Raw genomic sequence first — 23705 nt, 5'->3', positions numbered from 1 at the left:
GACCAGGTAAGGATGGCAGTTTCCTTCCCTAAAGGGCATTAGTGAACCAGATGGGTTTTTTCAACAATCAACAATGGATTCATGGTCATTATTAAATTCTTAATTCCAGATATTTGTATGAAATTCAAATTCCACCATCGACCTTGGCGGGATTTGAACCTGGGTCCCCAGAACGATACCTGGCTTTCTGGATTAACAGTCCAGCGATAATGCCACTAGGTCATCGCCACCCCCATACATTGGGGAAACGAAGTGTAGACTTGGCGACTGCTTTGCAGAACATCTGCGTTCTGCTTGCAAAACAGACCCTGAACTACCTGTTGCCTGCCACTTCAACGCACCACCCTGCTCCCTGGCCAACATCTCTGTCTCTGGCTTGCTGCAGTGTTCCCACGAAGCACAACGCAAGCTGGAGGAACAACACCTCATTTTCCGCTTGGGGACCCTACAGCCCTCCGGACTCAATATTGAGTTCAATAATTTTAGGGCCTAAACTCTCTCATGTCCCAGCCCCCCACCCCACACACCACGCCTTGTTACCACATAGCCTGCCATTACACACCCCCTGTTGTTAGTCACTAATAGTCCCCATTAACAACCCTACTCACCCTCCCAGCCTGATCGTTAGCAACTCGTTTGTCTGTCCAACTGTCTTTCTCTCTCTTTGGACTCTATCCTATCGTTTACTCCCTACCCCACCCACCTCCCTATTTTCTGCATATAAACTGAAGAGTCACCAGACCTGAAACGTTAACTCGGCTTTTCCCTTCACAGATGCTGCCAGACCTGCTGAGCTTCTCCAGCAACTCTGTTTTTGTTGCCACCCCCATACATACCATTGTGGAGTTGTTTCTAGGGTCTCAAAAACTTCTCTGTTCTCTTAACACTGAATGCTTGTCCATGTTGCCTTTTGACTCTTCTGTACCCCACACCCCTTGCCATGTGCAGCTCAGTCTCTTGCTGCATTCCTTTGATGAACCATTGCCCTCACCAGTATCCTATTTGGAAAATAGGTTAGTGAGTGAGATAGGCTCAGGGGATTCCTGCAGTAACTGCCTGGACTTTCTACGCTCCTACCAGTCATTTATTTCCTCTCTGCATGCCAGGTCTTAAACTGCAGTCTGACCACTTTTTAAAATTCCACTACCACATAGTTCTCGACTTCATGGATGCACCATGCACTGTGGCTCCAACCTCCACTCAAGTTACTGAATTTGGAGCTGAGGTTTTTGAAGCTGGAGACATTTTCTGCACATGATCATTTAGACCACATGATGCATCCACAACTCCTCACCTGGCTCAGGATGGGCATTCCACAGTCAAGTTATCCTGCCATACCTTAAGCCTACTTTCAGACTATTTACCATAAACTGCAGTTAAGAAAGCAGAAAGTAAAATGACTCACCGATTGCTGCAATGCATCTAGCTCTATTTCTACCTGCCTGTCTTGGGGTCGCATTCTTAGCTGCTTCTTTTGCTAATACCAACTGCCTGTCTCAGTGTCCTCTTTCACCTGCACCTTTAGGTGCTGCTGACTTCCTGACTCAGTATCCTTCTCTCACCTATCCTCTAGATAATTTTTGCTTTTGCACAAATATACTTTATTCATAAAATAATCTTCATGTACATACAGTTACAAAAGCAGTTCAGTTCTGTACATTTTTTGCATATTGAAAAGAAACAAACATTGGAATTTGACTTTCTCTAAAGTTACAACAAACTCAAAGACATTTCTTAATTATGCAAAGTACTATTTGCATGTATTTGAGGCAGCATGAGGGTCCAATAACTGAATGGAACCCCAATTATCTTCAGCAGGAAGACCACGGATCATGGTCTTTCTGCACTGTGCCTTGGTGGCAGCTGCTCCAGGCTTTTGTGCATCCCTCAGCATTTATTTTTGGACCATGAAATGTGCCAGTCTGCAACGTTCAGTTGGGGTCCTTGTTCTGGAAGACCAAAAAGCATCACTTACAGAGGTGATGGTCCTCCACGCGTAGTCAGTTTGTCTTGGTATGCGTCCTGGGAAGCAGCCCATAGTACACAGCATCCTGTAACAAGCGCTGCTTGGAAAGAACCTTGACAAAAACCACTGCATCTCTCTCTCCAGACTTCATTTGCGAAAGTATACTGCCGAAGGAGATGTGTGACAATCACGTCCCCCCCTGCAGCCACTTTGAGGGCAGTGTGCGGTGGCGCAGACCAACTGGGCATTCATGAAGGATCTCACAGTTACTGCTCTTCTCACCAGCAGCCAAGCGACGTCCTGTTGCTTGTTGGAAAGTTCTGGTGATGAGGTATTCTGTCAAATGACTTTGACATTTTGCTCAGGGAATGACCTAACATGATCAACCTTCTCCTATTCCTGCAGGGTCTCGAGGATGCTATGTGCTGACCACTTCCTGATGGACTTGTGGTCAAAGGTGTTTTCCTTTCACAAATTTCTCCACGAGGGACAGGGTGATACAGAACGGTGATACTCGCAGCATTCTGCAGCAACAAGGCAAGACCTATCCTTTTTAACACTGGGGACAGGTAGAACCTCAGTACATAGTAACACTTGCTGTTTGTGTACTGAGGGTCTATGCACAGCTTGATGCAGCCACACACAAAGGTGGGCATCAGGATGAGAGTGGCATTGGATACATTCTTCCCGCCCTTTATTTAGAGCTTTATACATGGCATCCCTTCAGACTTGGTCCATCTTTGACCTCCAGGTGCATTGTAAGATGGCTTGAGTAACTGCAGCAGCACAGGCTTGGCAAAAAGGCAAGACCTGCGTCACATACAACAGAGAGGATGCCTCACAACTGATGACCAGGTGTTTACCCGTGATGGAGAGGCAGCCCTGCCTGATTCCAGAACTGATCAGGAAGCTTGCTGATTCCCACACACTGAATAAGACTGCAGTAACGATTTTGGTGTGCAGCAGTCGAGTCCAATGGTGGATTCCTTCCCCAAAGCCCATTTTGGAGAGCACATCCCACATGTATGTGATAAAAATCAAAAGAACAGTGGATGCAAAAAATCAGAAACAAAAACCTACTGGAAAATCTCAGTAGGTCTGGCAGCATTTGTGAAGAGAAATCAGAGTTAACGTTTTGGGTCCGGTGACCCTTCCTCAGAATGTAGGTGTGTGATATCCTGTCAAAGGCCTTCTCCTGGTCCAGGCTGATGAGGAGGCAACCACCTCCTCATCCTGCACATAGGTGATTGTATCCCTGAGGAGTGTGAGGCTTTCAGAGATCGTCCTGCCTGGTACAGCACAGGTTTGGTTGGGGTGAATCACTGATCCCTGAGCAGACCTGATCCGGTTCGTGATGACCTTGGACAGGATTTTGTAATCCATGCTCAACAGTGAGATTGGTTGCCAATTTCTAATTTCATCCTTCTCCCCCTTCCACTGGTAGATGAGGGTGATGATACCTTTCCTCATGGATTTGCACATGTTACCTGCCAGAAGCGTACTGTTGTATCCTTCCTTCTAGCTGGTCTTGGCCTATCAAGTCCCACAGAGCAAAATACAACACAGCTGGTAAGCTGAGATAGCAAGAACTACAGATGCTAGAGTCAGAGATAACAAATTGTGGAGCTGGAGGAACACAGCAGGCGACGCAGCATCAGAAGAACAGGAAGGCTGACGTTTACGGTCAGGACCGTTCTTCTTGCTTCTGGGAATGTGCCTGTCTCAGTGTCTCTTCTTGTCTGCTCCTCTAGGCCTGCTGGTCCTCCAGATGCTGGTGACCATCTATCCCCAGGGCTTCTCTTCTTGCTTGCTCCTCTGCCACAACATGGTGACACCATCAGAAGCAGGAGTTTCCATACTTGTGCTATTAAAAGTCCTGGTTTAGCATCCTGTTTTCAAAAGCGGTGGCTCAGTTATGTGGGGTGTTACAGGACGAAGTTGAGGATTTATCATTCTGGTCAGAGAGAGGAAGGGCAGAGGGAATAGTGAAAACTTGGCAAAGGTGAGAATAAGAGGAGGAATGGAGTCAAAGTAAAGTGAAGTTGAAGAACCTGATGGAGAGCTATTTGTATCCAACTGTACTACAGCTTGAGATCCTTAACACTTAATGAAGATTTGAGTTAAAGACTTAAATGAGGCGAAGGATGAAACTGCCCCCAACTTCAAGCTGGTCTGGAGGACTACAGGAAGAACTGACACCACCGTTCGATCTTCCTCTGCCTGTTCGTTTTGGACGCTTGCGGTCCTCCAACGTGAGCGCCCCCTGGTAAGGAGGACTATAATCGCAGCTGGCGCCGCCGCTCGTTCTTCCACTGCGTGTCGTGTTGGAGGTCCTCCACGGTGTCCGCCCCCTGGTTAGGAGGACCTATGATCGCAGCTGGCGCCGTTGCTCGCTCGCTCTCCCTTCTTTCACTTGTCCTTCACGCCATGACGTCAGGTACCGGAAGGTCAGAGGCTGTGAGCGGAAGTAAGTGCTGGAGTGCTCCGCCATTGTGTGTGTGTGTGTGTGAGAGAGAGGGAGAGCAATTACCGTCCCCTATAGGGGCAGCCAGCACCACCTCAGCAAACATCATACACACACACCGGGGAGGGGAAAATAAAGCTGCACGGCGGAGACTAAACAAACCGCGGCGTCGCCCTCTTGTTGGGCTTTTTCCAAAAAAAAATTGCAATTGTTTGAACCGGTATTGCCTCAGGCTGGTGCTGGGAGCGCGGGTTGAAGAGGATTCGGCCGAGCCGGAGGCCGAGCTCCTGCCGCCCGCCTGCCGCTGCTCTTTGATGAAGAATGTCTGCTACCAGCGTGGATCAGGTGAGTGCCAGGCGGAGAGTGAGGGCTGAGTCTGGGCCACCGCCTCACAGGCCGTGACTCCTCTCCCTCTCATCATTTCCTGTCGTTTACAATCGTTTACAAGGTGTGTTTTTTTTTATTTTTTTAAATATAGTTGTTAATATTTAATTCAGAATTTCCATAAGGTACTGACGGGTGTTTTCTTCTTTTTTGTGTGTTTTTTTTGTTTCCTTTTGTATTTTTTGCTTTCTATTAAACACGATACTACATCAGAGACCGAAAGGCCAGGGAAGTAAAGGTGAGTTGGTCCGTTACTCAATCTGTTTGATTTCACACAGACTGAGTGCTTTGACTTTTTTTGTATCTTTTTGTTTGCTTTGCTAGTGTGCGCTTAACTTGATTTTCCTAACATCAACACCTTTTTTTATTTCATTTCTGAAATCATTAAGTCAAACTTTGAAAACTTTTAAATGTTTTCTGCACTTGTACCAAACTTAAGAACGCTTTTAATATTCATGTAGCAAGACATGATTTCAAACTTTGGGGCAACTTGCTCCTACAGGAAAAATGAGCTTCCCACCTTTTAGTAATTGAATCAAGTATTAATTTATCCTGATTTTCTACATATAAATGTAGTTACATGTTGTTCAGGCTGAAGCCCATGGTGCTTTATCACTTTAATTTCATTTGTTTACACTTTTAAGTTTTCAAATTATTTTCTTTCTCTTTCAAATTCTTAGTTGAAGTTATTAAATAAATATAATGTTGATTTCAGTTTTAAATTGATTAATTATAATCTTAATACAAATAGTTTGAAACCTTGATTTATTTCTAAATGCTGTAAAATGGTTATTTTAGTTAAACATTCAAAATTGACTCGAGCATATTTTCATGTAAGTGCTAAACACAGTTGGACTGTTGTGTTATATCTTTGAGGCACTCAGCCAAGTTTTTGTGTGTTTGAATGCAAACACAATATCTAGTTGGCATGGATGAGTTGGACCAAACGGTCTGTTTCTGTGCTCTACATTTCAGTGACATTAATGAAATTTTTAGGCATTCATGGAACTTCATTTATTCAGTTTATAAATTAGTTGATTGAAATACTGCATCTGAAGACTAAAGAAAGAACTTTCTTTTCTGTTGTAACGCTTGTGCTGACCTCGCTTCATTTGTTGATTATGCCATATAGAGCTGTATACATGTAATCTGCAGTGGAGGGGATGGATTGGGTGTTAGTGCTACCCCCCTCATTGACCGGAACTTTTTGTAGCAGGGCATCCAATAGTATCTGATATTAGCCTTACTTTTGCATGTGTAGATTTTTAATTTTGCATGAAAATGCAAGCTGATGGTGAAGGAAGGGAAATGGCATTTGGGACTTTCCCAAGTCGAACTAGGGGAAGCAATTGTATCCCCATAATCAAACAGATTGAAGAATTGTGAAATTAGTTGTCAATCATTGTGCAAAATATCAATTGGTGACCAAATTCAGGTATAGGCCAGTTGCAGAATGAAAAATAGAGAAAAGAAAGATGAGATTGAAAGAAATGAGACACAGAAGGGAAAAATATTTTTTACATTATTCAAGTCTCCGGCCAACTTTAAAATAATGATTCTGTGACAAATTGATTCATATATGACATGCGCCCACGCACAATTTTATAATTTAATACATTTCAGAGGTGAGACAGTTGCTGAGATGAGCTTTCATAATAATCATAGTAGTTCGGCACAACTTGACAATCAACTTTGGATAATCAAGTTGACAGATTTTTTTGTCTAAGGCTGTGTGTCATTTGCACGTAAATAATAGTGGGAATCTGTTATTTTGACAACAACTTGAGCCATTATATTTGAAGTTGAAAGTGAGTTGGTCATTTAACTGATTCTTGTAGAATTGTAAAATATTTGCAGTTTCTCCAGGAAAATTCAATCTTTGTCGGTGTGCGCACGTTGTGTGATGGCACACACCCAGTACAGTTTCTGTGCTTGCATGGTGTAGTAACACGCACTCAGCTCTGTTGCTGTGCCCATATTATGCAGTAACACACGTCCAGCGTTCAGTTGATGTGACCTCATTGTGTGATAATACATTCCCAGTGCTGTGATGTGCCCACATTGTAGTGGTATACATCCACAGCTCTGGTGTGCCCACATTGTGACAACACACACCCACTGCTCTGTCAGTATGTCCACATTGTAGTAGCATACACTCCCCGCTCTATTGGTGTGCCCATATTGTATAATACACGCCCACTTCTCTGCTATTATGTCCACATTGTGATAACGCGGTCAGTGCTCTCTGTGTGCCCATGTTGTCCAATAACACTCCCAGACCTCTGGTGTGCCTACATTGTGTGATGAACAATGTGTAAGAATGTACACGACTCTGACTTCTCTTCCTGTTTGTGTACACTTGGTGCATCCGGCTAATTGTAATGTATATTGGTCACTATTGAAGTGAACTCAAGTGGTTAAACTGTTGCAGTTTGATGAAAAGTTTGATTTCCAGCTGTAGAGAGGCCTTCTTTAAAGGTTCTAAGATTTGCCACCATTTGAATGCCATGTAGAAGTAATTTGTTTGATCGCTGGCATGGAGGAAGTTTGGCATTGACTCACTGTATGGCCAGTTGATCTGTTGGAGTGGAAGCCAATCTGAAGTTCAGATGATTTTTCTAACAGTGGATATGTCTTTTGAGAAAATAGTTGAGCCTTACTAATAACCGAGGATGGGATTTCTAAACTTCAACTGCAAGTTTGAACTTTGTAGTTAGGTTAATTGTTCACCTTCTCAGACCTTGACTGCATTGATAGTTGATGTCTACACAAAAACTGTTCAACTGAATTATTCATTTATCCACAAAATAGATGTCAACTATGTGCCCAACAGTATAACATGGAACTAGTATGTCTTGTGCAGTGTGAAATTGCTGACTAGGCACAGGTACATTTGAACCACATGCACTAATTTTACTGGAAAATATCTTTTACACAAACAATGCAGGCAAATGTAATTCATGCACAACTATTTATTTAATATACTTTTGCCACTCTGTAACTAAGTAAGTATGCAAACAAACAAAATATCTGTATTGTTTTTGTCTTATTGTTTACCAATAAATACCAAAAATATGTCCCTAGCAATGGAATGTATTGCAGTGACTTTATTTAGACTAAATTTGATAAGAGTAGAAATACGATGGACACATGGGGATTCCCAATTGGTCATATAGGTAATAGCTCTTGCACTCATAAATTTGCCTGTCTTTTCAGAGAAATATGAAGAAATAGGGATTTCACTGAAACCTAAATGGCCATAGCTGATTTGTCACCTGCATAAAACTTGTTATTAATAGCAGCTATTTATTGATGTGTGAATCAATTCATTACAAATTAACTGTAATTCCATTTTGGACCCTCTGAAACAAGCATTTACACAATAATAAAACGATACTGCAATATGTTTTAAACTGTCTGTAAAATTTAAATGTCATACTTTCTCGTGCAAAATTCTCAACAATGATAAAAGGTAAAAGGGCAACAAACAGCAATTACCTGCAGCATTCAGATTGTCCCTAGCTCTAAACTAATTAGTGCATGAACTTATCCCACGATTACTTTAGTCTTTGTGAGATAAATAATGACTTATCTATTATATGTTACAATATTCCTGTGCTTTCAGCAAATCTGACTTTCAATTAGCATTGCACCAGGGACTCTTTAATTTTTGATAAAAACACTAACTATTTGGATCCATCAAGCAGTTACAGATGAGAAAGCAATTTTTAAAAACTAACAGGTAATTAATGCTGGGAATTTCTGACCAGGAATTTAAATTAATTACTACTTCTGCAATTTGCAAAACTGCCTGGCCCAAGAACATTTTAAAAACAAAAGAAAACAGTAGGCCATTCAGCAAGAGTTTTGACTTTTCAGCACTATCCCCACATCCTTTAAGTGCCTTAATATCAAATTAAAACTTCTGTCTTGAATGTGTTCAACAAAGGAGCATCCACAGCTCTCTGCGGCAAAGAATTCCAAAAGTTTGCCACTGTTGTATTAAGAAATTTCTCCTTGTCTCGATCATAAATAACTGACCCCTTATTCTCAGGCAGTGATCTTGTCTGAGTTCTGGATTGCCCAGCCAGGGGAATCATTTTCAATTTTGTTTCATGGTCATGTCATATTTTTCTAAACTGCAGTGACTGTAGGATTAGTCTAATTTCTTCAAGGTCTCCTCTGTTATCTGACGTGTCAACGGACCTCTTGTATTAAACTTGATCTTTCTCTGCACCTTCTCTGACTGCAGCACTATATTCTGCATTCTGTTCTGTTACCCTGATGTACTTATGTGAGGGATGATTTGTCTGGTTAGCACATAAAACAACACTTTTTGCTATCTGTGCATGTGACCATAAAAGAATCAAATCCTGAAAGTAATGTCCCTCATCACAGAAACCAGTCGAGTGAACTTTGGTTGCGCACACTTGAGCAAATGAAGAACACTACGCATAGTATTCTAGGTATGGTCTTCCTGATGTCCCCTATAACTGTAATAATGATTTCTATATTTTTATGTTCCATCTGTAACAAAAGCTAACATACTATTTGCCTTCCTAATTGTTTACTGTACCTGCATATTAACTTCTTTTCATATAGGAGGCCACCCAATCTTCTCTGAATGCAATGTGTCCCCAATTTGACCCACCATTCAAGAAGTTCTTTTTCCATACATAAATGGATGACTTTATACTTTGCACAGTGTTCCATCTATCCTATTTTTGCCCTCTCTAGACCTGATTTTATGTGTACGTTATACTTACCTGGCAGGGGAGATACCACGATCAGTACTTAGTTGATCTTATTACCTCAAATTCGATCACCACTACTGTAGCAGAATTTATTACCATCAACAATTTAAAAATCCAGTTCTTTTAAAAGGACAAATATTTAATTTGAATAAGTAATATCTCAGGAAAGCCAATTATATGCACGTGCAATTTTTTGTATATGCTGTACTTTCTGTCGCAAAGAATCTTAAAATGCTTGTGTTTTCAAAGTTTCACATTGTAATTCACACAGTTCACAGAACAAATAATTAAAATCTGACCTAAGGCTTTGTTTACTCGTGCAGTTGGACATTTTTTGGCGTTAATATTGCACCTTAACCAGCTTACATTGTATATTTCATGGTAGAATGTTTATACTATTATAAAACTATGCATCATTCAATTTAGTGAGGTTTTTTTGGGACAGTTTCCTTTTCACTTTTGGAGGGAAAAGTTTGTTTTGGACTATTAACCATTTGAGCTTTGTGATGAGAAGTGACTGATGATGTCATGTAATTATGCTAGATATCTTTTGCATTCATATTATAGTTCTGAATTATTCAAGATTATCCTTTGAGATAATACCATTTTTGAAAGACTGTGATCTGCAACTTGCAGACTACACAATGTTCTAGTTCAGAGTACTATGTATGTTCATACACTGTGTTCTGAAACTGCTTTATAAATTCATTAGCATTTCATGAGACACCTGTCCTTTTTCCACCATTGAATCTGATGTATTCTGTTACACTGTCTAATGTAAAATAAACTTTAAAAAGTTAATTTTCAAAAGTGGCTGCTTTGTTTAAGAGACATTTTCTAATGGAATGCTTTCCATTACAGTTCAGAACGGTTCAATGCATCAAAAAGACTCAGTGAACGATGATGATTTTGAACCTTATTTAACCAGCCAGACGAATCAGGTAATTAACTTCTAATCTTCAAAATTCACTAAATTTTGTGCTTTGTGTACATTCCTTTGTTAGAATTGGAAATGTATTCACAATAGAAAGGTTTTATTTCCATGAATTTGTTAGTGGTCTTGACTTGTTAAATACATATGTAAAATTACTGTACTAAAGTGGTGAAAATAATTTTTGCTAGAAATATTTTCTTGTGCAGCATGGTTAAAGCAGAATTTTCTTTTTTTACAAAATGTATCCTCATTAACTCAAAATAATTTGTGTGAAAGTTGCAATAGTGAATAGCAATCCTGGCAAAGAACCATTTGAAGGCAAATAGTGTAGAAATAGTTGGGCTAGGTGCACAGCTTTTCTGGAACCAGTGTGGTCAGTCAGTCATCTATAACTGGCAGCAGTATTAAATGCTGACAGACTCTGCTACCTTCATGGTATCTTGAAGTCTGTCTCTTGTACCACTCCCCTTACTTTTCAATGCTGCTGCTGAAATTGGGTTTGTCGCAGACAGCGCAACATTTTTGGGTACTTACTAAAATTGGCAATTAAATTACTTCAATACCAAGACATTTGACAAGTTAACACTTGTGTGTTTGTGAATAGGTCAAAAGAAAGCAATTTCAAAGCACAAATTACAACCTCTGTTGCAAATTCTTGTTAGCACCCTAAAGATAAAATATTTTGCGTGACTTGCTGGATAGCAGGCAATGTCTATTGAGTCATCATTCAGGAAGGAGATGGAATTTGAGGTAAAGATTGACCAAAAAATTTAAAAAAGTACCTAAAAACGTAAGCTGAGAGCATGTTAGTTTATTTTCAGATCTTCTATTTAAACTGTCTTTTTTTGATATGTATAGCACTTTTATGGTAATCTAATTTGAAAGCACTTTAATTTATTGAATTGTTAAGTGCAGTTCCCATTTTAAATAGGCAACAAGCTAGCTAAATAGCGTTTGTGTTTAGTCATGTTCTATAGTTTTTTTATTGTAGTTATGAACAACTTCTGGAGCATGTAGGATTTGATCCAGAGGTAGGGACACTCTCATTATGAACAAGAGCCCTCAGCAAAGTCCTGTACAGAGACAAATGGCCTGTAAATTTGTTATTGCTAGTGACCAAGGGTTGAATATTGATCAGGGTATTGGAAGAATTGCCCTGCTTCTTTCCTCATGGTGAGATGGGATTTGTTTCTCCAAGTGGTAACACTTCTAACAGTGCAAAATTTCCTTAGAACTGTATTGAAGTTGTCAATCATAATCTCAAATTCAGTGGTTAACCTTAAAATTGTTCCAAGCCTTGAAAATCGAAATGCAAATCTAAAAAGCAGTGTAATATTACAAGAGGAAATACACAGCCCATCAACAGATGGATGCATGTGGCTGTTCTTGGGTGAAGTGATAAATCAGTGCATGTGTTATTGTTTGGACCATGGAAGCCTATGATACTTACCCTTGCAGTCTCGGTGCACTTTCTAGCAAATGTTGAGTCCCTAAAAAGGTTGTGGGTACAAACTTTCATTAGTGGCTGGCAACTGCAGTGCACACGTATATAAATAAATTAGTACTGGGTGTGCTCTTGATCTGATGCTTGCTGGTTCAAGCCCCATGTTGACATCACATTACCTTCAAGGTTCTTGATATGTTAAACTTAAATTCTGTCTTTAACCCAGATGGTTGTAAAATATTTATAGCATTGTTATAATACTACCAGTTCTGGAATCCTATCCTGGCTTGTTGTTTTTCTATCTCTCTCAAACAAAAGGATCTGGTCATTTCAATTGCTTCATATTGGAACTTCTTGCATTTGCTTATATGAGAAATAATCCTGTCACTTGACAAAGTGGAATTAGTTATGAATTGCTATGGGAGACTCCTGCATGGTGTATTTATAAGTTCAAGTTTGTTGCTCCTTCCCTCAAACTCATCTGCATGTACTCACACTCAGTGTCCCTTCATTGGTGTGGCTGATTCATCCCTGGATTTTTAATAGTATACATTAGCATTATGAAAGATTGTTTTGTCATTATTGTCAATTCGATCATATTGGTTTTGGTGAGTGGCAACTTTTACTTATGAGCACTATTTAGAATCCGGTCAGGTGCTATGTATGAAATCTCAGTCCGTTCCTTCTCTTATCTGTTCAGGAATGGTCAATGTTCTTGCTTCTGCAGCTACCTCTAATGTTCCCAAGGATTTATCATCAGCAAGCTTCCCTCCATAGCAATATCATCTGAAAATGCACCATCAGTTTTCACGTGTATACCGGCATCCAGGTCTACTTGCTGCCATTTATGGCTCTGCCACCGTCTCCAACTTCAGTTGTCAAGACTATCAATACTGATTAAGCATAAATTTCTCTCAACCTAAATAGTAGGAAGGTGGAAGCCATTTGTTTGCTTTCTGTCACAAACTCTGCCCCTCTCCCTGACAACTGCCTGAGATAAACCAGACTGATCACAACTTTGTCACGTATAGTCACAAGGTGAACTCTGACCACATAGACACAACATCACTAACAGTGTCTAATTTTACCTCCCCTGTCTCTGTCCTTGCCTCACCTGCTATCAACATCTTCTCTCATGCCTTTGTTATCTAGAGACTAAACTATCCAATGGGTTCCTAGCCAGCTTCCCATGTTTTATTCTCCATACTTTCTTTCATACAAAACTTTGTCCTTGTCTTGCACCAGGTAATGTTTTTCATCATCATGTACTCTGTTCTACAAATTCTACATCTCTCTTAAAGTTGGTATTCTTGTCTTCAAATTCCTCTGGCTGTGCTGTTCCTCATCTCTTTGATCATCTCTAGTTTTACAACCCTGTGAAATACCTGCACTTAGCCAATTCTGGCCTCTTGAGAATCCCTGGGTTTAATTTCACTGCCATTGCAAGGTTAGATTTTCAACTGCTGAGACTCTAAGCTCTGTAATTCCCTCCCTAAAAGTCTCAGCCTCTCTTTCCTTCTGCTAAGAAACTCTTCTTCACACTGTGCCTTAGTATCTCCTTATATAGTTTAGTGTCAACTTTTGACAACACTTCTATGAAAACTTTAGGATGTTTTATTAAGTTGGCACCATACGTATACAAATTGTTATAATTGCTGTCTTATCTGCTTCTAATCATCAGTGAAGTAGTAGTAATTATTGTCAATAGTGCTTAGTTTGGGTTCTGCAAGAATCATGAGGTCCGGGTTCCATTTTAATCTTAATACAAGTATTGGATAAGAGCTGAGTGCTAGTGCGCACGAGTAGCAGCAATTTGGAATTGTTTCCTGGATACTGTTGGAAATAACTTGGGAGAACAATCTAGAAAAGTAATGTTCGAACTTTGGGATTTGGCCTTTTTTCCAGACTGCTTTGCCTCTGCACTTCCTATGAGGTCCAGATGTGGCCTTTATTTGACATAATGGAGTGGGTCTCCACTGGCTTTTTCAAAGTGAAGATGTTTAGCTCGCATTTATGAGATTGTTTGAGCTGCGCAGACAAAGGGATTTCCTGACTCTGACCGTGGTGGCAGGTGGGTTCTCGAGCTATGCAGGTTGCTTCTGCTCCTGGTATATGCAACTGACTAGGAGGAGTAAAACATATAGAGGAAGTAAAGTTGCAATTGCTGGACTCTGAATGGAGAAAATAGCGCATTAGAACATTTAACAACAAATCTACCGACAAGAGATGATCCATTTCAGAAATGTTTAGAGTAAATCGCTGCATCAAATGACTTTTACTTATACTACCACAAATGGTATTCTCTTAATCTTACTCAGAATTTCAGATGGATTTCGGGCAAAGCCAAATGCTCCTTTGATTAGTCGTTAGCAGTATTATTTTAATAAAAGTGAAAACCATTTGTACGAAGTCATTGTGGAAATGATTATTTTAATTATTACCTTTTCCAAACGTTCTAAATTCAATGATTCTAGTATTGACATTCAGTATGAATGACCAACACTAAAGATACAAGCTTAAAATATCACTTCAATAAAACATCAGTGATTCAAGAATTTTGCTTAAGTTTGAAATCCGATGGTGGTTTCATCCTATTCAGACGGAGGGCCCTCAGGTCACCCATCTGAGACTTCCACCTGGGCTCCGTAGCTGTAATGACACTGCTACAGAGGACCTTACATTTACTTCTCGATCAAAACATGATCAGTCATGATCTAGCATCAAACTTCCAGGCATATGTCCAACTACAGTTGTTAACCTGAAAGATTAATTGGGTACTCTGATGACTAATGTCTGATCAAATGAAATGCTGAAGGGTAGTAAGTGCCTGTAAAACCATTTTTCATGGAAGTCAATGCTTTGAGAGAGAAAACTATCAAGGAAACATGATTTTTCCTCTTTATCTATTTTGGTCTCTGTGGAAGGTATCAATTGCCTTCTGGGATATGTTTCCATGATGCAATAAGCACCTAACTAAAGGGGCTATTTCTGTATGAATCTTCAGTAGGAATCAGAGTTATTGACTGTTTATTGAAGGAGATCAGAGGCAAGCCTAATCCTGATCTCTCCCATTGTCCACATTTCTGCTTCTGCTCAAGACTACTGCAAAGATTGAGTTTACATGCTTAAAAGTGTTTAGTTTTTTTATAGTCTTTATAACAAGACATTAATCAAAATTTACACTCATGGGAAAATTCCAGGAGTTTAAGACTTATGGTAACGTGAATTTATAATAAGTATTTTACAGTGACTCAATTGTGACTTTGATATCACCTAGTAAAAGTGAAATGTAGAAGATTGTAAGATGCCAAAGAATATTGTCAAACTTGGGTAATTGGAAGGTAGGAGCGCATTTTACAGAATTTTGTACATCCCTTTTGAGAAAAATGTCACATTGGGAAAAATGTGACTCGTTGGAAGTATGGAGATAAATTTGCAGAGTAAGATGAGATAATCTTTAAATTAAGATCACTGGTGCTCATTATGACTAATATATCATTATGGTTATAAAATTTACAGAAGTCTCGGACTTCCTTTTATATGAAATTTCGCATTAAATAAAATGTGATCTTTTATATATTTAAAGGCTTGTGTGTTTATGCTGGAAGCACTGAAGTTGATCAAATAGCATCTGCGGACGGAAGAGTTAATCATTCAAGTTCCCTCTCGTTAGATATTGTCCAAACTGATGAGTGTTTCCAGCACTTTATTATTTCAGATTGAAGTCATGCAGACTGCCTGCGATCAACTCTTGAACATTTCCTATCTCTGCCCTTTTTAAACAAAACTATAATCAGGTTTGACAGTGCCTGGTGGGGTACTGTATGAAAAACACAATCAAGTAATGGAACTTACAAAAAAAGAACGGCAACCTATTGAGAGATAAGTGTGGAGCTGGAGGAACGCAGCAGGCCAGGCAGCATCAGAGGAGCGGGAAAATTGACGTTTCTGGTCGGGACCCTTCTTCAGAAAACTTCTAAGGATGCCCACCTTGAAGAATTTATCCTCCTCCCCTCCATCCAGCATCTGCAGTTCTTACTATCTGAGTGAGGAAACCTATTAAGTTAACATTCTCCAGGGTGATGATGCACCAACCACTGTGGTGCCCACTGGTCTCTGAAGGCCTGTATCATGCCAGTGACACTGCATACTCCCTCATAATGGGCACCTGAACACAGGCATAACCACAAAAAAGGAACAGACAGTCGGCACTATGACCACTTCGACAACCTGCTGCCCAGACCTATTAATTGCCACTTTGGCCAGGCCTAGGAACAGGCCCAATTAAAAGCCCTTGAATCTCCACTGTTTCAGATCATCCACTACTGAAATGCTCATCTAATATTTTTGCCAGCTCCAGACTTGACTATATGAATAAAAACTGAAAGAACCGTGGATGCTGTAAATCAGGAACAAAAACAGAAGTTGCTGGAAAGGCTCAGCAGGCCTGGCAATATCTGTGAAGAAAAATCAGAGTTTCTGGTTAGGTGACCCTTCCTTGGAGCTGGGACTATGTGAATGTCCTCCAAGCTTCTGTTCTCCATCCTTCATAAACCCAAGCTCGCCAAAAACGCTGCTATGAGTTTTCTAGCCCATGCCAAGTACGACTGGCCTATCACGTTTGGTGCTTGTAGACTAACATTGGCATCTTGTCCACCAATACCTCATTTACTTGCCTCATTCTCGTGAAAATGCATTAGTAGGCATGACTTTTTCTATTTCTGTATTTTCTTGTATGCTTTATACGTTATCATAAACCTTTACATCAGCTACATTTCCTATTCCTTGGATCATATAACTGGTGCCTGTTTACAGCCACCTAGGCTATACTCTTGAATTTCCTTCCTAAACCTATCTTATTTTTTGTTTCTCAAATAGTTTTTAAAACTTATTGACTCCATCTCATTTTCTATCTGGGTGTACCTCTGTGAAGTGTCTTGGGGTGGTTTCATACATTAAAGGCTTGATATGTGCAAGTTCGTATTGTTCAAAAATTGGCTCATAAAATCCCTGCAGTGCAGGAGAGGCCATTTGGTCAATCAAATCTGCACCAATCCTCCAAAGAAAATCCCACCACCCACCTTAACCCCTGCGTTTCCCCTGGCCGATCCACCAAATTGCAGGTTTAATTGCATGTGTTTAGCTCTGCTTTGTCATTAAATATATGCATGTGCACACAGTAGCTTACCCTGACAGACAGACACATTAGAAATCTTTTGTTTCTGTTGAAAAGTAAATAACATTTTTTGTTTCAATAAATGTACACTTTGGAGCTAATGGTAACTGCTTTTTGGGGCACTGTTCTACTTTTATTGACCAGTAGCTATTTCAATTTTGTTTGGTACTTTGCAACATAATTCTGATTCTTCACCCCTCTAAACTGGCCCCATTGTAAGTGCTTAGCATAGTATCATAGATTCCAAGCAGTTGCCCAATCAGATAAGCAAGTACTGATGAGTAATTGTCAAAAAAAACTGTTGTATTGCAATGGATGATGGCTGTATGTATAATGCAAATCATACCTCCCCGAAAATGATTTGAGTACTAACACTGTTAAAGTTTAATTCTGCTATTGCATACCAAAAAAAATGAAGTAGGAAACCTTAAACCTCCTGCATACAAACATCTCAACTATTGTATGGTATGAATTAAAGAATAGATTGTCTCAAGCATCCCTTGTCCTTTCCAGCTATTTCCTTTCCTCGTTTGAATTGGCTTTGTTTTAACTAATTTCACTGAGATCTGTTGGCTCCATGTTAACAGGAAGTGATGCACCCCTTACTCATCCATCTTTTGTTCTGCATGATTGACCAGATTTTACTTTGTCTTTGATCTGTACAAGTTGGCAAGCAAACTGCTTAATGAAGTAAAACTGATTGCTGTTTTTAAAAACAGTACTAAGAAGAGCAGTTCCTACAAAATCAAACAAAATTGTCATGCTGATTTTTGTTTTCCAAGAGCTATGCATTTTTTTTTCACGTATGCTGTTTAAATGTCTATTTGATTTGATCTTCGGATGCCCTCTAAAAGATTTGGTGTAGACATTGTTTAACTCCTCTAGCGCATTTAAGTAGTATATACTTTCAGATTCTGACTATTGTTCCATATTCATTTCACCAAGCTGTCTGGAGAAACTGATGTTTATTATAGTGGATGAATGCTGCTCCTATTTTGTACAATTGAACCTGGGCTGAGATCTTTGAAAAAACCGTGCTGAATTATATTGCTTCATTCATTCATGATCTGAAAGCAGAATATTCATTAGGTGCAGTTATATAACCAGAAGTACCATAGTTTTGACTTGAAGATTAATTGAACAGTTAAATTAATTTCAAATGAACCCAGTGGAAAATGTGATGCTAGATGTAATTCCATGGTTGGATGGCACTTGCTGCATAATCCCAACTGTGCCTAGAATTACGGGAACAGCCAATTTTAAGATTAAGTTTATGATGTGTTTGCTTAAACTTACTAGCAGCTATATTCACAACAGAGAAGAGTCTTTCTCTGCATGTGAAAAAGAATGTGTTCAGGCCTGTGCCTCTTAAATTACACAGAAGTATGGGTGCTGATAGTTCCATGGTGGACTCTTGATAGCAAAACCTGAAGCAGTTAGTCAATTTGCCAATGTATCTGTGTCTTTTTCTCATCCAGTGAGAGTTGTTGCTTCCTTTGAGATTTAACATTCCTTTACCTACCTTGATATATATTTCAAAAACATATTTTTTTTCAGCAATCCTTGGCTTCTGTTTTGCCAAATGACGAAAACAAAATAGACTGATCAACAGCCTGTTATGTCATTGTTTTAATTATCTGTTTTCCATGCAGCAGGGTGTTCAAGATGGGGGTTAATTTAATTTAATTTGGGACTGGTGAAGAATCTGTTTGAACTAAGGCCCTGCAAAAAGCTTTGTTGATCCCTTTCTTCAGATCCAAACTTTGTAAAATGAAATTTAATGCAAAGTGTTTGAAGCTCTGCCATAATCTTATTTTTAATGGTTTCAGAAACTGCACAGTACTGCAGGCAGTACATCAAATGCAGTTTACTGAGCCTGAAATCTCTCAAAGTTAAAACGTAGACTTTTTATATGTCAGTGGGGAAAACCAAGCAGGAACAGATCTGATGAAGCAATGAGTAAAATTGCTGCCTTTTACATTGTAATTTTGCAGAATGCTGCATAGAACGAGAAAGTCCTTAGGTTTTGTCTCTTGAGTTCCGCTAATGCAGTCCTGAGAATGAAGAGTTATATCTAGTTCTTAAGTTAGGAATAGTTAAAGTTAACTCGTGGTTCAGTTTTGAATGCAAGCCTCTAATGCCCACTGGAAAATCCACATCTTGGGGTATAACTTCTGATTGCATTCTTTTGGTTGTCATTCATTGTCTGTATCTCGACAGAATGACCAGTTGGACACATTGAGGCGTTTACCAAAGGTTTGTAAATACATGCTATGCAAAAACAATGTCAGTTTAATTTTTGATTTTGGAAGTACAAACTTATGCTCTTGGTAATTCCAGAAATCTGTCTTAAGGCAGCTTAATTTTTGTAGTTAGGTTTTTGGACCAATTTTATTGAGCGAATTGAATTCCCAGGGTAACATTAGGTCTGTAAAATGTGTTTAATGTATAGAATAGCTGTTTCTTCCTTTCAAACACTTTTGAATTGACCATTGAAACAGTTTAGGATTATAATATAAAGTAAATGTACAACTATAAAGTGATTTAAGCCATATCACTGCTTTTAATACATCTGATAATTTAAAAGAATCTGATCATTGAATGTCTGCCAAATAACTGTTTTTACTGATGGCTTTGTATTAAATTTGCTGTGACAGCAAACATACTGAGATTGCTTGTGTATTAAAGTTGCTTTAGCTTCTTGCCATTCACTTTGAAGCAAAGGTTTTATTACCTTGCAAGTAAATTTGTGTCATATCTGAGTGAGAATAAATTAGCCTGCTCCAATGTGCAGAAAAGCTTTCCCAGCTAGAGGCAAAAGTTTTTGAATTAAATTGATTTAAAATTAAACTCAACCTCTTAATTGACCAGAGGATCTGCCTAACATCAACCAGTGTTTCCCTTTGGAAGGCACAAGAGTTACACTTTATGGCTTCAAAGGAAGTGCTGTATTTAATCATGTTAAGCTATGTGGCCATGTTATGTTATGGTGGATCAGTGGTTAGCACTGTTATCTCTCAGCGCCAGGGACCTGGGTTAAATTCCAGTCTGGAACAAGTGTCTGTGTGGAGTTTGCATATTCTCCCCACGTCTGCGTGCTCCGGTTTTCTCCCACAGGGCGAAGATGTGAGGGTTAGAAGATAGAATCTCTACAGTGTGGAAACAGGTATTTTCCCTATCGAGCCCACACCGACCCTCCGAAGAGAATTCTGTCCACACCCAAGCCCCTATTCTATCCCTGTAACCTTGCATTTCCCACGGTCAGTCCACCTAACATGCACATCTTTGGACTATGGGATGAAACCCTCGCAGACACTGGGTGAATGTGCAGGCTCCACACACAGTTGCCCAAGGGTGGAATCGAACTGGGGTTCCTGACAGTGTGAGGCAGCAGTGCTAATCACTGGGTGGTCCAGGTTAGGTGAATTAGCTATGCTAAACTGCCCCCTACTGTGCAAACTAGGTGCGTTAACGACGGTAAATGTGGGGTTACAGGGTTAGGATGGGATGCTCTTCGGTTGGGGGAGGGGGGGCTGGTGGTGGAGGTTCAGTGCAGACTTGGTGGGCCGAAAGGCCTCCAGCTGCACTGTAGTGATTCTGTGTTGCATTTTTTAATTCCTTACGCACTTCTAAAACCGCATGCTGTTTTGCCTTAGAAGTTGTGCTATTATGAAGAAACCACGTAGTCTTTGTTCATATGTTTATAGGTTAAATTTTGTTTTATTTCTTGCAGAGCAACAGCTACCCACCAATGTCCGATCCGTACATGCCCAGTTATTATGCTCCTTCCATTGGATTTCCATATTCTCTTGGTGAAGCTCCCTGGTCAACAGGGGGAGATCCTCCAATGCCATACTTAACAACATATGGACAGATGAGTAATGGTGAGCATCACTTTATACCGGATGGTGTATTTAGCCAGCCTGGGGCCTTAGGGAGCACCCCACCATTTTTGAATCAACATGGATTTAACTTTTTTCCTGGGAACGCAGACTTTTCTACTTGGGGAGCAAGTGGATCTCAAGGACAGTCAACCCAAAGTTCTGCATATAGTAACAGCTATGGGTACCCGCCTAGTTCTCTTGGAAGAGCCATAGCTGATGGACAGGCTGGATTTGGCAGTGACTCTTTGAGCAAGGTGCCTGGCATAAATAGCATTGAACAAGGCATGACAGGACTGAAGATTGGAGGAGATATGACGACAGCTGTCACTAAAACTGTAGGTTCTGCTCTTAGTAGTACAGGTATGTGCAGTAGCATTGTTGCTAATAGCACCCCAGCTACAAGCACTTCAGCACCTAAGCCTACATCCTGGGCTGCTATTGCTAGGAAACCAGCAAAGCCTCAGCCAAAATTAAAGCCTAAGACTAACATGGGACTAGGTGGACCTGCAGTACCACCTCCACCTATAAAACACAACATGAATATTGGAACTTGGGAAGACAAAGGCAATGTACCCAAAGTCCCGCCTGCACAGCAAGTTATGCCTCCTCAAGTAGTTGTACAGCAGCATCAGCTTCCCCAGCAACCAATTGCTATTCAGACCCACCCAACAAATCAGCAACAACCACAGAATCCAGGACCTCAACAACCTCCGTCTCAAGGTCAGCAGCAGCCGCAAAATCGTTGGGTGGCTCCTCGCAATCGGGGAGCTAGCTTTAGTCAGACCAGTGGAGCAAGTAGTGAGAGTTTTGTGTTGGGTATAGCATCGTTAAGCACTTCGCCGTCTGGAGGAGAAGTACATCCTGTATTGGAAAAACTAAAGGGCATACACAACTACAACCCCAAAGATTTCGACTGGAGTCTGAAGACAGGTCGAGTATTTATAATTAAAAGCTACTCTGAGGACGATATACACCGTTCTATCAAGTACTCTATTTGGTGCAGTACAGAACATGGTAATAAACGTTTGGATGCTGCTTTTCGCTCTTTGAATGGTAAAGGACCACTCTATTTACTCTTTAGTGTAAATGGGAGTGGACATTTTTGTGGAGTGGCTGAGATGAAGTCAGCAGTGGACTATAATGCTTTTGCTGGAGTTTGGTCACAGGATAAATGGAAGGGCAAGTTTGAAGTTAAGTGGATCTTTGTGAAAGATGTACCCAATAACCAACTTCGGCATATTCGTTTGGAAAACAATGATAACAAACCAGTTACCAATTCAAGGGACACACAAGAAGTGCCCCTGGAAAAAGCCAAGCAAGTGCTTAAAATAATTGCTACTTACAAGCATACCACTTCAATCTTTGATGACTTTGCACATTATGAAAAACGACAAGAGGAGGAGGAAGCCATACGTAGAGTAAGTATAAAATAATTGTTGAAACTGTTGTTTATTCTTAACAGAGCTGCAGACTATTAAATTTTTGTTTCTGATTTTTAGCAAAAGTGTGTGCATATATATGTGTGTGTATATTATACATATATAAAAACATGAAATATATATCTAATATCTATTTCAGATAATCTCTCAATTTGTAAATAACTTTCAATGCAAGTCAGAAATCTCTATTAAAGAATAAACTGTTCATGGTATTGCTGATGCTCAGTTACAGATCTGAGACCTTCAGAACACCTAAGAATCCAGATAATAGTGTTTAACTTTTGAATTAAACATTTAAGCATATCATTTCAAAATTATCACTTACAGGTTTATTTAGATGTCACCAACTTGAATGACTTTTAAGTGCAACTGAAAATTAATTTTTCTAGTATCCATTATATTTGCTTTAGGTTTCGTAAGCAGCTGAAGTTTAATCCTAATTTCTGATTACTGAAATTAACCCTAAGAGAAGCTTAAAAATATTAACCACCTTCACTCAGTTGAGTAGCTATCTAAAGAAAGCATTCAAAGAACGACTCAACACATTTACCATTCATCTCTAAATAATGTGCCATGGTGTCACCTGGGAGATTTTTGGCAGTCGTCATAGTGTATTACTGCATTTAGCCTTAAAAATATTTCCAGTGTAAAACATGTTTCTTTTAAATTGGTTATTTGTAATGCATGCATAATCTGTTGGATTTAATGAGTTTGCTGTGGCAACCAGTCAGAACTGATAGATATTGTTGGTACTTTGGAGCAGTGACAGCACAAAATAGGAGTCATGGGAATTTACAGGGGAACAAAATTCCTTTATTTGTAGTTATGATATTATGTGTTACATTGCTAATGTTTTAGAGAAAATCATAATGGGAAGTGTAGGCAAACTGCACAGAAAAGATTAGTCAAAGGTTGTGAAGATGATCTGACATTCTGGTGTTGACAGATACCTGGTTCTGATAGGGCAGGGATAGGGATTAAATACTCTTGGACATAAGATGTTCAATAAAGAAAGGAGAAGGGCTGGTCGAAATGGTTATGGAGAATATTGCAATTCTGGAGAGAATTGATGTATTGGGGAAATCAGGGACAACATCTATCTGATTAAAACTTGAGCATTAGAGTTATCATTGCACTGGTTCAGTAGTCCTCCCAACTAGCAGGAAAAACATGGAGGAATAAATATACAGGGAAATTGTGGAGAAATTATGCAAATGTGTTGAGTGGGACATTCTGGTGAGAGAAGTGGTGAACAGGAGT

At 39.7% G+C, this 23705-nt stretch overlaps 1 protein-coding gene across 5 annotated transcripts in view; it reads left to right on the top strand.

Moving 5' to 3' along the window:
- Positions 1-1651: 1651 nt before the first annotated feature.
- Positions 1652-23705, top strand: part of LOC109921016 (YTH domain-containing family protein 3-like) — a 33801-nt gene continuing 11747 nt past the window's right edge. Inside the window, exons 1-5 of one of the 5 annotated variants that reach the window (XM_048596045.1) lie at positions 4807-4878; positions 5028-5052; positions 9213-9280; positions 10430-10509; positions 20856-22424. In XM_048596045.1, the coding sequence (XP_048452002.1) occupies positions 9253-9280; positions 10430-10509; positions 20856-22424 (1677 nt within the window). In that variant the 5' untranslated portion in view covers positions 4807-4878; positions 5028-5052; positions 9213-9252. Of the gene's footprint in view, positions 4776-4806; positions 4879-5027; positions 5053-9212; positions 9281-10429; positions 10510-20855; positions 22425-23705 lie in introns of those variants that run through there. The other 4 variants (XM_048596046.1, XM_048596044.1, XM_048596043.1 and 1 more) reach the window with 4 other exon arrangements.

Source organism: Rhincodon typus, chromosome 4 (assembly GCF_021869965.1).
Source record: "Rhincodon typus isolate 14 chromosome 4, sRhiTyp1.1, whole genome shotgun sequence".
NCBI classification, from domain to species: Eukaryota; Metazoa; Chordata; class Chondrichthyes; order Orectolobiformes; family Rhincodontidae; genus Rhincodon; species Rhincodon typus.
This window is presented reverse-complemented; position numbering and strand designations above follow the sequence as displayed.